The sequence below is a fragment of the Pholcus phalangioides genome, unplaced genomic scaffold (assembly GCF_987345545.1).
Source record: "Pholcus phalangioides strain wild (caught in Gottingen) unplaced genomic scaffold, Ppha-v1.0 ptg000008l_1, whole genome shotgun sequence".
Taxonomy (NCBI): domain Eukaryota; kingdom Metazoa; phylum Arthropoda; class Arachnida; order Araneae; family Pholcidae; genus Pholcus; species Pholcus phalangioides.
In genome coordinates this window covers 57733018-57745502 of record NW_028301601.1, presented here as the reverse complement: position 1 = coordinate 57745502, position 12485 = coordinate 57733018, and the positions used below count along the sequence as shown (strand labels likewise).

The 12485-nt window shown below is 44.3% G+C and overlaps 2 protein-coding genes across 2 annotated transcripts in view; one reads left to right on the top strand and one right to left on the bottom strand.

Annotated features, from left to right (window-relative positions):
* The window catches only part of LOC149084610 (speckle-type POZ protein-like), a 29775-nt gene extending 23324 nt beyond the window's left edge, over positions 1 to 6451 (bottom strand). The window contains exon 1 of the mRNA XM_089235011.1: positions 5638 to 6451. Within this exon, the coding sequence (XP_089091137.1) occupies positions 5638 to 6414 (777 nt within the window). The 5' untranslated portion in view covers positions 6415 to 6451. The remainder of the gene's footprint in view (positions 1 to 5637) is intronic.
* A 4441-nt stretch (positions 6452 to 10892) lies between these two features.
* On the top strand, positions 10893 to 11702 carry LOC149084609 (uncharacterized). The gene has a single exon (XM_089235346.1). The coding sequence runs from the start codon at positions 10893 to 10895 to the stop codon at positions 11700 to 11702; it is 810 nt and encodes a 269-aa protein (XP_089091472.1).
* The last annotated feature ends 783 nt before the right edge of the window (positions 11703 to 12485 follow it).

Here is a 12485-nt window from a genome sequence, read left to right as displayed (position 1 = left end):
AAACGCCCACGCAAATTGATGAGGTTGTTTCACAACTGTCAATCCGCTTTCAGGAGGCCATTGACCTCGCTTCTAGCGAAGTACACTTCTCTGACCTCCGATACGGCCTCCCGAGAGATATTCTACAAAAAATAGCCTTTAAAAACCGAATCCGAAAAAAATGGCAGCGTTTTAGACGACGACTGGACAAAGTGCTCCTCAATCGCCTACAAAGCGAAATAAAAAGAGACGTTGCAGAATACACAAATGACAGATTCTCAGAATTTATTGGAAATGCTACAGCCGAAAACGGGAACCTGTGGCGAGCATGGAAAATTTGTAGGCCTCCGCAAACACGACTCACAAAGATCAAAAAAGGAAACGGTTTCGTTTTCTCTGAGTCCGACATAGCCGAAACCTTCGCCGACGCCTATGAGCGTCAATTCTCCCCAAACAGGGTCCAGCCAAGGGACGACACAATTGACATTTGCCAACGCGTATCCAACTACATACGATACCACAGGGTAAACAATCCTGGACATATGGCAAACACAAATGAAGAGGAAGTTAAATCACTCATACAAAAATTGGATTCCAAAAAAGCCCCAGGAGCCGATGGCATCAGCAACAAGGCAATTAAACTTATGGCCCCTGCACACCTCACAACACTTACTAATATTATAAATGCATCAATCAACATAAACCACTTCCCAGTTCCCTGGAAACACGCAGTCATACGGGCCATACACAAACCCGGAACTGACCCGGATGTTGCTACCTCATATCGCCCGATCTCGCTCCTCAAAAATTTCTCTAAAATCTATGAGCGAGTCATCGCCACTAGGCTATTTCAATTCACTGACACAAATAATATAATCCGACCGGAGCAACACGGCTTCAGACCGGAACACTCTTGTGTCATGCAACTGCTCCGAGTCACTGAATTTGTGACAAACGCCTTCAATTACAAGGACTCAGTGGCAGCCCTGTTCTGCGACATCTCGAAGGCGTTTGACAAGTGTGAATACGCAACATTGCTTGCAAAATTAATTAACATGAACTTTCCACCACACTTCATACTTTTTTTCTTCAATTACCTCATGGGACGAACCTTCCAAGTTAAGATTGGCCAAACCCTCTCCTCCTCAAGGCCCGTAAGGGCCTCTGTCCCTCAGGGAAGCGTTCTTGGGCCACAGCTCTTCTTGCTCTACATGAATGACTTCCCAACCCCCAGAAATGGAATCATTGCCTTATTTGCGGATGACGCAGCAATTCTCTGCAGTCACAGGAAGCCAGCCTACGCCCTTTGGAACCTCCAGGATGCAGCCCTCGACATAGAACAGTGGTGCACTAACTCCGACGTCCGCATGAATTTCAACAAGTGCCAATTCATGTGGTTTTCCCGGAAAACTAAGCTTCCTAGGCACACTCTTCGCTTCGGAGGCCATAACCTCCCACCAGTTCAACTAACTAAATATCTGGGAGTCCTTCTCGACAAGAAACTCCTCTTCCGTGAGCATGTCCAAATGGCCAGGAACAAAACAGTTAACATTATGGGCATGCTAAACAAGATCACTTTCCCCCAAGCCAAATTGTCCCTAACAAACAAGACAATACTTTTCAAATCAATTCTGCGCCCCACAATGCTCTACGCCTCACCAGTCTGGGCCCACGCTCGGAAACTCAACATAAAAGGCCTACAAGTACGCCAAAACAAGATTCTCAGGCAACTGACGAGAGCTCCTTGGTTCCTTCGTAATGCCAACATCCGCCTTGACCTCCAGATTACACACCTCTGGCCGTACATACTCGAGCTTAACCAAAGCCAATTCGATAGAATGAGCGAATCCCGTTACCCACACATCAGGAATATTGTTGACTACGCCACTGACGAAGTAAGAAAGTACCGGAGACCAAAACAAATCTGGGCACTCCAGTGGCACGATCTTTAATGGCACGCATATCATACACACACTTCGTCGTTTGACCAACATAAACATAAACATCAAAGGGGAGTTTCCCCCTTTTTAAAAGTCCGCTCTTTTTTCCCAAAATTGCCTTTCCCAGGCAGAGCAGAATCATCTCCAAGCTGAAATAACGATAAGAAACATCTTCTTTTCCCTCTCGCTGACGTCACGAACAACCGTTGTTGAAGGTCAGGGAGAGAGAAAAAGAGGGAAAAGAAAGGAAAAAGACGTTGGCTGCTCCAAACAGCTGTTTTTCCCACGCTTCCTCTCTCTCGTCAGAGGGCGCTGCGGGGGGAAAAAAAAAAGAGAAAGTTTTTTATTACTACTATAATCGTAAAGGGCTTCCCTCGCGTACACCAAAAAAGGCTTAACGGAAAAGGCTTAACATGTAAAGCTAGCTGCCTTGCAGTATTTCCCTCTTCTGTTGGGAGCTACTCGCTTCACGCGGATCGGGGTAACGGTCAGCTCGCGACCCGCTCGCATGAGCCCGAGCCCCAGGGACCCAGTCGAGGCAGATTACCTCTGTATATATTTTTTCTGCATAAAATTCCTGTAACCATGTCCTTGTAAATACATTTATTTAACCAAGCTTTTTTATTACCCAAGAATATGCTCGTAACCTAGGAACTTTTTCATACTCTGGGAATTGAATTTCCCCCAGGATACATGTAATTTACCCGTTAGGGTGGGAACCTCTCAAATCCCTGAAGGGAACATAAAAAAAAAAAAAAAAAAAAAAAATTCTCAGTAATTTTTCACTGTAATTTACGGCAAACAGAGCAAGAGATTTTCACTTTTCTGTTGTTGCTTGTGTGTTGTATTTCATGCTTCCTCCCCCCTCCTTTCCTTTGTCATCCCCTTCCCCCCCCCTAACAACTACTAACAACTTTCTCTATCCCCCCCCATTTCTTCCTTTCTCCTCCCCCCCCCTCCTTTTCTGATTTCACAAAACTTGTCGCATTGTCCGGCGGAAATGAACTCACACTGAAAACTTCAAAATTTTTTAAAATAGGAAAAAAAAAAAAAAAAAAAAACCGGCACGTTCTTCACAGCTTCATTTCACTGTCCTCTTCTCCTGTTAAAAATACTAACAGAAGGTTGTGGCGCAATTTACCTGCAAAACGTGTTACCAGACCAGTCGTTAAACTTAAATGACCATCCCGATCTTGACAAATTTTCTCATACACATGCACAAAAAAAAAACACATACTCTCTTGTCTTTCTCTTCATACGTAGTCTCCGTGGCTACAATTTGTAAGCCCGCAGTTGGCCCGAAAGGGCCAGGCCCGGGAAAATAAATTTCATTCTGGTCTGGTCTGGTCTAGAACTACTACAAAACTTTTGTAGTATAATCACCCGGCATATGACTAGAGCAGCGGTTCTCAACATTTTTTTAACTCGAGGAGCCCTTTTTTGTACATAATTTTTATGGCAGAACCTTGTAGGCCTCTCTTATTTACTTATTTGTCAAATTTACCGATTCATTTTATTTTCCTCGAGTCGCCGCGGAGTCCCTGATAGGTGCACACGGAGCACCGGTTGAGAACCGCTGGACTAGAGTATAAATTGATTCGAAAGCCTCGGATGAAAGTCTGAAAAACCTGCTAAAAAGTCTCGCCACAGAGAGCAACAGACCTACAACGGTTACAAATATTCAATCATTACACCTCGCTTATAGTTTGAAAAATAGATGTCACTACTAACGATTCACACTCAACACTAAATTCACACTTAGGCTATTCGGTACACATGCACACTTCTGGCACAACTCAATCGGTAGTGAATTGCCCATGGCGATAGACCGCTGTTCAGGGGCGTACGCAGGATCGACCATTGGAGGGATCACAAAAGGATTTGGGAGGGGCACAAATATCCTCTTCCATGAGAAATTTTGAATTACCAATCTGCAAAAAGCATTTAAATTAACAGAAATTGGTTAATACAGTGTATAAAGGGTATTTTCTTTCGATATTTTAATAATTTTTCCCCATAATTTTTGGTCGGCTTGGGGGGGGGGCACTTTCTTTCAAACTGAGCAGAACTCACGTCTATCACCTTCTATGGGCGATTTACTACCTAGTGAGTTGCGTCGGAAGTTTCAGGGCCGCCATCTATATTTCAGAAGTGAAGTGAGTGATGTGTGATGATTGAATCGCATTTGTACTGTTTGTAGGTCTGTTGCTCTCTGTGGCGAGACTTTTTAAAGGGGAGATCGGCTCCCATTCGCGTCTTGAAGTTCAAGGCGATGGTGGAGTTGGAAAGCGGGACCTCGCGAGTCCGACACTATGACCACTCGACCACCACAAGCGGCCACAGTTCAGTCTGTCAACTCACAATTTACGTCAACTTAAGTTTTTCTTTACAATGCACAGCAAATTATGAAGACATGCAAGGTTTTTAAGAACGATGCTCTTTCAAGCCTACTTTCAAAAGCATAATGTGTAAATTACTAGGTCCGATGCAAAGTGGTTTTACCAGATGGTTTTACTACGTCTACCTGTCGGTCCATTTTTTTAAAGGGATTCGTTTAAATTTTAGTGTTCAATGTCAGTGTAATCGTTTTTGACAAATGAAGCACTTTCATTTCTAGCTCTCTCTCTCTCTCTTTGCTAAGCATTGTAAACATTGCTATACATGCCCGAAAAATATAGAAGACAAGTACAGACACAACAATTTTTATGCTATGAAAAATTTATTTAGTACAATCACACTTGCGGCACTATTAGGCAATAAGTGGAGTTACTTGAATCAGTTTTTAAATTATTTCCAACTCCAAAAAAATTTTTCAGCACTAACAATTTCGCTTGTGGGGACGGTATATGGACAATTTCCCTTGCATAGCTGATAAAAACACCCCACGATTTTGCACAGTAAATTTCAAAAATCTCCCGCGTCTGGAGGGTAAAAGAACATTCTGTAATTACAAACATGAGGTCACTAGGAGAAATTGTACAGTATAAAGATGTCCTAATGTACAGTGGTGTGTTCTAGAATCCCTACCTAGCTGGGAGTACAAGTGTCAGAATTTAGATTTTTTTCCCCCCTTAAACCAGATCTAATTATCATGGAGGCCTGAAGACTGGCCATGAAATTTTTATATTAATTAAGAAGCAAAAGCCAAGTACTGGACAAGACTGATCGGTAAAAACATTGTTATTTTCACCAAGAGACTTACATAACTAAACTTTATGAATAACCTCAGTAACCAATGCTGAAATTATTGTCCCGAACAAGCATAAAGATAAGATAATAATAACAATAGAAATTAATCATATCAAATATAAAGCAATAAGTAATATATTAATCATATTATAAACACATCGATCTTATCGACTGTGACAAATATTAATTTATTAATCTACTGCATCGATTCCACTGTCATCTGATTGTTCATTACGTGAACATGTCACTAATCATGATCATTAAGTTTTTCGATACTTCTGGTAGATCAACTTTGATATCTCTGTATCATCTCCTCGACGATGTCATAAAGTAATTGTGGTCGTGTCAGGAATATCGAACGTTGTCCTTGGAAGCTGTCTTTCGAAACATACTTAAAGAAGTATTTCAGGGCATGGCTGCGCAGTTTCTCAGCATTATGGATGTCCGCACTCAAGAGGACTTGACAGATGTTCTGTTCATTAAGAAGTGATTTCAGGTAATTGTAACAGTATAGTTTCAGATCACTCACCTCGTATTTGTCACTGGCTCGTAATAGCTCCAAAGCAAGATCGAAATTCATTTCGCTCACGCTCCCCGAGTAGATGTATTCCATGAATGACTCCATCGTGTCTTTTTCGAAGTCGGTCACTTCCACGCGGCGAGTTGTTTTCTCCACTGTGTCGTGTTCGAACATGGCCGCAAACACTTTCGAACGCGCACCAAGTACAGTCGAATGTACAGGAATGTCTTGCTCTCCTACTACGATGACCAGGTCCGAATGTTTCTTGCTGATCCATAGCTTCTTCAAGTCATCAGCCACCTTCTTCACTGGAGTGATTTCCGCACCGTGGTGAATGCTGACACAGTCTTTGACAGGAGTTACGCAATAAGTTGCATCCAGAGTGACTACCAGAGTATCGTTAATCAATCTACGTTTCAAAGTTTCTGCTTTCACAGTTTCACGATAACCACGTCCTTTCGCGATATCCTTCCAGTTATTATATCCCTCATCGAACAAAACCTCATCATCAGTATTGAGTAATGAAAGACGAAATTTTGATTTGCCTACTGATAAATTCCTTACGTAGACAAAACAAGAAACGTATCCCTTATGGTCTTCATCAATTCCTCCAGGATATACTGTTATAAACCACTCCAAGTCATTCTCCTCCAGCTTAAAAACTTCGCTACTGTGATATTTTCCAACCAACGAATCAAGCGAGCTGAAACATTTGATCGACCACTTGCATTTGAAGTTAATCTGAACGCTTCCGGCTACTTGAAATTCATCGAATTTTGTAGCCATTGTGGAAGATTTCTACATTTACGAAGCAGCTTTGATCTACAGGTACTAAGTTTCTCAAGCCGTCAATTCTTAATAACACTCGATCGTCGATCTCCAACCTTTTCTTTTATCTGCGGAGCAACCAATAGGAAAGCAGGGTTGTCAGATTGTTGAAAGTTTCCAGCCGAAATTTTCTTCATAACTAGCCAAAAAGTATCTGAAAACGTTCGAACTGGTGCTGCCATCTGTAAGTAAAAATATGAACTAAATATTTGGCTTCCCCTCCCACGCGTGAATGAATGAATGCCAGAACGTGAGATGGATGAATCTACACATGTTAGGATGGAGGTACATTTTTTAGAAGCGATTAGGGGGGGGGGGCATGCCATCTCATCTGTTATCTTACTTTTGCCATATTACATATTACACTTGTCATAGGATACAACAAACAAACAAAACGATAATTTTATTGCATAATATAAAATATCTCATCCAGTACTGGTGACCCTCATATGTAGTCCTCTAATCAGGAGAAGAGTTATCGGAACGCCCCTCTCTGGAGAGGTTCCATTTCGGCGCGGGGAAAAGATTATCCTGGGTTGCTAGTACGCTGTCTTGGCGCAAATCGGTTTTTTGTCGCCAAGTCTTTTCCGCGAGTTTTGGTTTTGTTTCCGAAACGTGCTCTTTGAAGTAGCTCACTGTATAAAATATCATTTGCATTTTTTTGAAATTTGCTGTTTTCAAAACATTTCAAGATGTCTTCAAAAGGACGGAAAGAAAGATAATATATCACCAAGTTTCGTGAAAAAGAAGCGGAAGCTGGTGAGCTCTTTCCCAACTACAGAAACGTGCTGCCGTTATCGCGGGTGTTTCTTTGACAACTGTCAGGCGGATCAAGAAAAAAAGTGCCGTCGCTGGTGAGGGGCAAGTTGTCAACACAAAATAAATTAATAGTTAAATTACTTAAAATAAATAATTTAATACAGAGAGAGAATTAATAATTATTATTAATTATTATTGTAAATTACGGGACATTTCCTCCGGTTTATCGCAGCAAAAGACCACTTTTGACAGCAATTACAGCTTGTCGCGAATCAATGTGGTTATTTTTTTCCATATATTTTGTAGTGGCAGTTTTGACCCATACGATTGTCTCATTGGCGGAACCCCTCTCCCTGTGTTTATTTCTTTTTTTTGTACCCCCACTCCTCGTGATGACCATTGGGGTCGGCTCCTATGATCACTGGTACTCCTTTACTCCTCCTTACCGTCTCCTTCATTTCGTCGAGTGCTTCTTCCAGTTCCTCGTATGGCGATGAGTAGCAGCTGGATAATGTTATCTCCTTTCCTCTCACTCGCACCCTAACTGTGGCCGAGTGTTTTCCAATTTTGACGGTTGCTCCCTCAATCTTCTTATTGGCTATGATGACCGCCGCTTTCAGGTTCTTTGAGGACCATACTTTCCACACCTGTGGGATTCCTTTGACCGCTCCTTTATACTTCCAAGGTTCTTGCACCAATATAACGTCGACTCCCATGGCTGCAGCATTGTGAGCCATTTGTAGCATTGCTCCTCTCGCTCTGTCAGCATTGAACTGTAGGAACCTGATCCCTTGTTTTTCTGGTTCCTCTGGTGGCACCATCTCTGTGCCGTGTTGTGTCATCGTTCTGTGAAAAAGATTATAAAAAACGAACAAATTTCAACAGCGCCTGTTGTCTCTCTTCTCAACTCATCGTTGTTACCTCCTGCCTCTCCATGTCACTGTTCTGACCGGGCTTTCCCTTTCTCTTAACTCCTGGCGTCTGGTTTCTGTTACGACCGTCACTTTGTCAGCTCTGAAACTCTCCTGCGTTACTCCCGCTCCGTTTTCTCTTCCTGGGATCTGCACCGTTAGTGCGGGTACCTCTCCTCCGTGGGCGCCTTTTTTTCTTGTCCATGAAACTCTTCTTTCCACTTCTCTGTCCGGTCTCGAAGCTGCGGCTCTTCTTCCCTCACTTACTCTTGTTCCTCTGGATTCCTCGTTTTCGATTCTAATGACCCTTTCCGGTCTCCATTTCCATTTCATTGGTGCCCTCATATTTGAGAAGTTGCCCCCTCCTCTCGTCAATCGGGGTCTTCCTCCCTTATTATCCTCTGTCAGACTCTTGCTCTCCACCTCTTTCCTTTGGATTCTTTCCGACATTCTTGGTCCTCTCTGCGGCCTCCCGGTTGTTCTTCGGTACACCGGGCACGATATCGCTGATGCGCTGTGCCTCACATCATTCCTGGTGCCCTTTTGTTGGTTACTCCATAAACAGTTGATACATCGCATCCTTTCATTATGGCAGACTATCGTTTCATGTTTTTCTGCACATCTGGCACATCTTGGATCAACACTGGTGCACCTCCTTTGATGATGCGTCATTGCCTGACACCGGAAGCATCTGGGAGACGGTGTGAACAACTTCACCCTCACTCTTTTTTTCCCAATCCACATTTCGCCCCTCCTCAGTGTCTCAGCCAAGGCTCTATTCGCTCTCACCTCCACCACAATATGTCTCCTCTCCTCCACCTTTGCCCTCAACTGAAATTTGTAAAATACTTCCTCTGCCTCCTGTCCTAGTACTCTTGCAATGCCATCCGTCAGCTCCTGAATATCCTCCTCACTTCTCCTGTCTTTAACCATGATATGTTCCCTCCTTGGTTTTGGGGGCCTAAGCGCCATCATCTCATTTAAATCACTCATCTCTGCCACCTTCCTGGGGAGTTCCTTGGCATCCTCTTCACTACTCAAATCTACCGCACAGCCCCTCTGTATACTCCTGATTCTCACTATCCTTCCTTTCAGGTTTAACCTCTCTGCACTTGCCCTAAACCGCTTTGGCAACTCTCCTTTGTCCTCCTCGTGTCTTGGGAAAATCAACACGGTGTAGATCTTTTCCCCTTCTTTCATCGCTCTGGCATATGAGGGGCCTTCTGACTCACTCTGTGTGTCTGGGGTCTGCATTGCCATGTTGCCTGTCTGCATGCCAACCTCCTCTGGATATCCGTCATCCCTTCCGACTGCGGCTCCCTCCTTTCTCTTCTAGTATCCTCTCTGTGGAAGTCCGCCCATCTCACTCTTTTCACCTTAGTTCTTGCTGACGACTCCTCTCGGTTTTCTTCCAATATTTCTCCTTCCTCTATCTCCTCCTCACATCCTCTCTCCCCGGGTTTTGATTTGGGCCTCGCTCCCATTCTCATCCACTGCTAAAAGAAAGGTGGGGGGAGGGGGTCAGAGTACAAGCGTTCGCAGACGACCTACTGCTGTTAATCTCGGAGCCCAGATGGGATGATGTGGAGGAAACAGTTGGAGAAGCGCTGGAGACAATTGCAACATGGATGGATCGGAACGACCTAGAGCCAGCACTCGACAAAAGTGGTTACATGTGGTTTAGCACACGAGACAAGCGACCTAAAATCAGGATGAGAAACCAAAGACTCACATGGAGAAAAGAAATGAAATACCTTGGGGTGCTTATCGACAGCGACCTGGATTGGATTCCACATCTTCGACAGCAAGGAAAGAAGGCCAATGCAAACCTACAGAAGATGATGGCCATAGCAGGTCCAAGATGGGGAATTAACCAGAGGATGAGGAGAGTGCTCTATGACCAGGTGGCAACCAAGACAGTAACGTATGGAGCAGCCGCGTGGTACGCTAGCCCGACAGAGAAAATGAAAAGACAGCTCGATACCATCCAAAGAGGGTTCCTGTTCTTTATGACAAGGGCGTATCACAAAATATCGACGGCGGCAATGCAGAGCATAGCAGGAGTACCCCCCCCCCCCTGAGTTTGTATACCGACTTCGTATGCAAATCAGCGAGAATATCCAGACTCAACAGAAGGGTGACAGTTGCAGAAAGGCTGATAGTACCAGAGGAGGTGGAGGGAAGAGCTATAGGATGGGGCGACCACCCAGCTAACGAAATCCAGGAGCAACAGGTCGTAACGACGGAGCGAGAAGAAGCTGTGGTGTCTCACGCAGACGACCCCCCAAGAGTCGGGTCAACGACCTCGAGTGTGTCACGTGATCCCGGGTACTGGAGACGACCGTCTGGAAAACAGCAGAGCAGAGAGTCACTGCACACGAAAGCGTGAGGTTCAAAAATTTCTATGCCTGTCTTTTTCATTAACCCAGATTATCATTATGTGTCGTCGTAATAAATGTTTATTCCAAAGCTGTGGCTCTGTGTAGTGACTCCGCAATGGTGACCAGCGACGTTTAGGAACATTAACCATCAAAACAAGTCCATCTTCATTGAAGATTTCATCTCATGCATTTTCGGAAATTTTCTTCTTTCCGAGCCTCCATTATGTCTGTGGTTACGACGACTAGATTCTTCCCTCAAAGAGGCCCCTGAAGAACAGACCCCTCTCACCCACGCATCATCGTCTGCTCTTCTTCTCTTCTGGTGTGACCTCCTCCTCTCTCGTCTTCTCTTCTTTTTTTTTCTCTCTCCCGTTGGAGCTGAGCGATGGCGGAAGAAAATGCTCAAGTTTCGAGGATTGGACTTCGATTACCTCCGTTTTGGAAATCCAATGTCCAACTATGGATTCAACAGTGCAACAGTGCTTTTCAACTCAGTGGAATCACCAACGATGATACGAAGTATGCAGCCTTGGTCTCTTCCTTGGACGGAGAATGCTTGTCTTTCGTCTCGGATCTGATATTAAATCCTCCGGCAATCAACCGCTATCAAGCCTTGTCGGATCGCCTCATAAAGGAGTTCGCCGCGACGGAACATCAAAAAGTCAAGGAACTTTTGAACGAGCTACAGCTGGGTGATCAAAAGCCAAGTCAACTGCTGCGAAAGATGAAAGAACTCTCCGGCAACAAAGTCACTGACGAGTTCTTGCGCACCTTGTGGATGCAACGCTTATCGCAAAATATTCAAGCAGTGTTATCGGTTTCCAGTGAGCCATTAGATCAACTTGCTGTCCTAGCCGACAAAGTGGCTGAAATCACTACCCAAAATTACGTGTGTCGAATCCAGCCATCGTCGTCATCTCAAATGCAGTCGACTCCAGATCGAACCGATTCGACATCAGCCATCGAAACGCTCACCAAACAAGTGGCAGAGCTAACGGCAACAGTGAATCGACTCTCCAGAGGGAGATATCGTAGTAACTCCCAACAGCGACGAGCTAGGCGTTCAACATCTCGTTCAAGTCGAGCACGGGATATCTGCTTCTATCACAACAAGTTCGGTGAGAATGCCCGCTACTGCCGTCAGCCATGTAAATTCCAGAAAAAAAACGACAACCTTCCATCATCGCTGGTATGATGGAATCGGGCAGCAAATCCAGCAGGCTCTTCGTAATTGACAGAGTTACGGGTGACCGTTTCCTTGTTGACTCTGGCAGTGAAGTTTCTGTTATACCACCTAAAAAAAATTCGTCAGCACTACATCCAAGTTTCCATTTGTTCGCCGCTAACAACAGCAAGATTCTTGCCTATGGTTCCACGATCAAGAAACTGGATTTAGGTCTCCGGAAACTTTTTTCCTGGACATTTCTCGTAGCTGACGTCACTTCACCAATACTTGGAGCTGATTTTCTCAGCAACTTCAACCTAATCGTTGATGTGCGAAACCGACGACTCATCGATTCGCAAACATCATTACGGGTACTCGGATCGATCAAGCCCACAACACAACCTTCCGTCACTACCATTGGAGATTCTGAATACAGTGCTATATTTCAAGAATTCCCAGATGTCTTCAACCCTTCACAGATCGGTAAAACAGTGAAACATGTGACGCGACACCATATCATCACTCGAGGACCACCGGTGGCTTCGAAGCCTCGACGTCTCAATCCAAAAATTCAACAACAGGTGAAAACAGAGTTTGAATTCCTTTTAGAACAAGGGATTATCCGGCCCTCCAAAAGCCCTTGGAGCTCACCGTTACATATTGTGCCCAAGGCAGATGGTACTGTACGTCCTGTCGGTGATTATCGTCGTCTAAATAGTGTTACGGAATTTGATTCTTACCCGATACCCCATATTCAAGACTTTTCTCAAGAATTGCATGGTAAGTCTATTTTTTCTAGACTAGACATCTTCA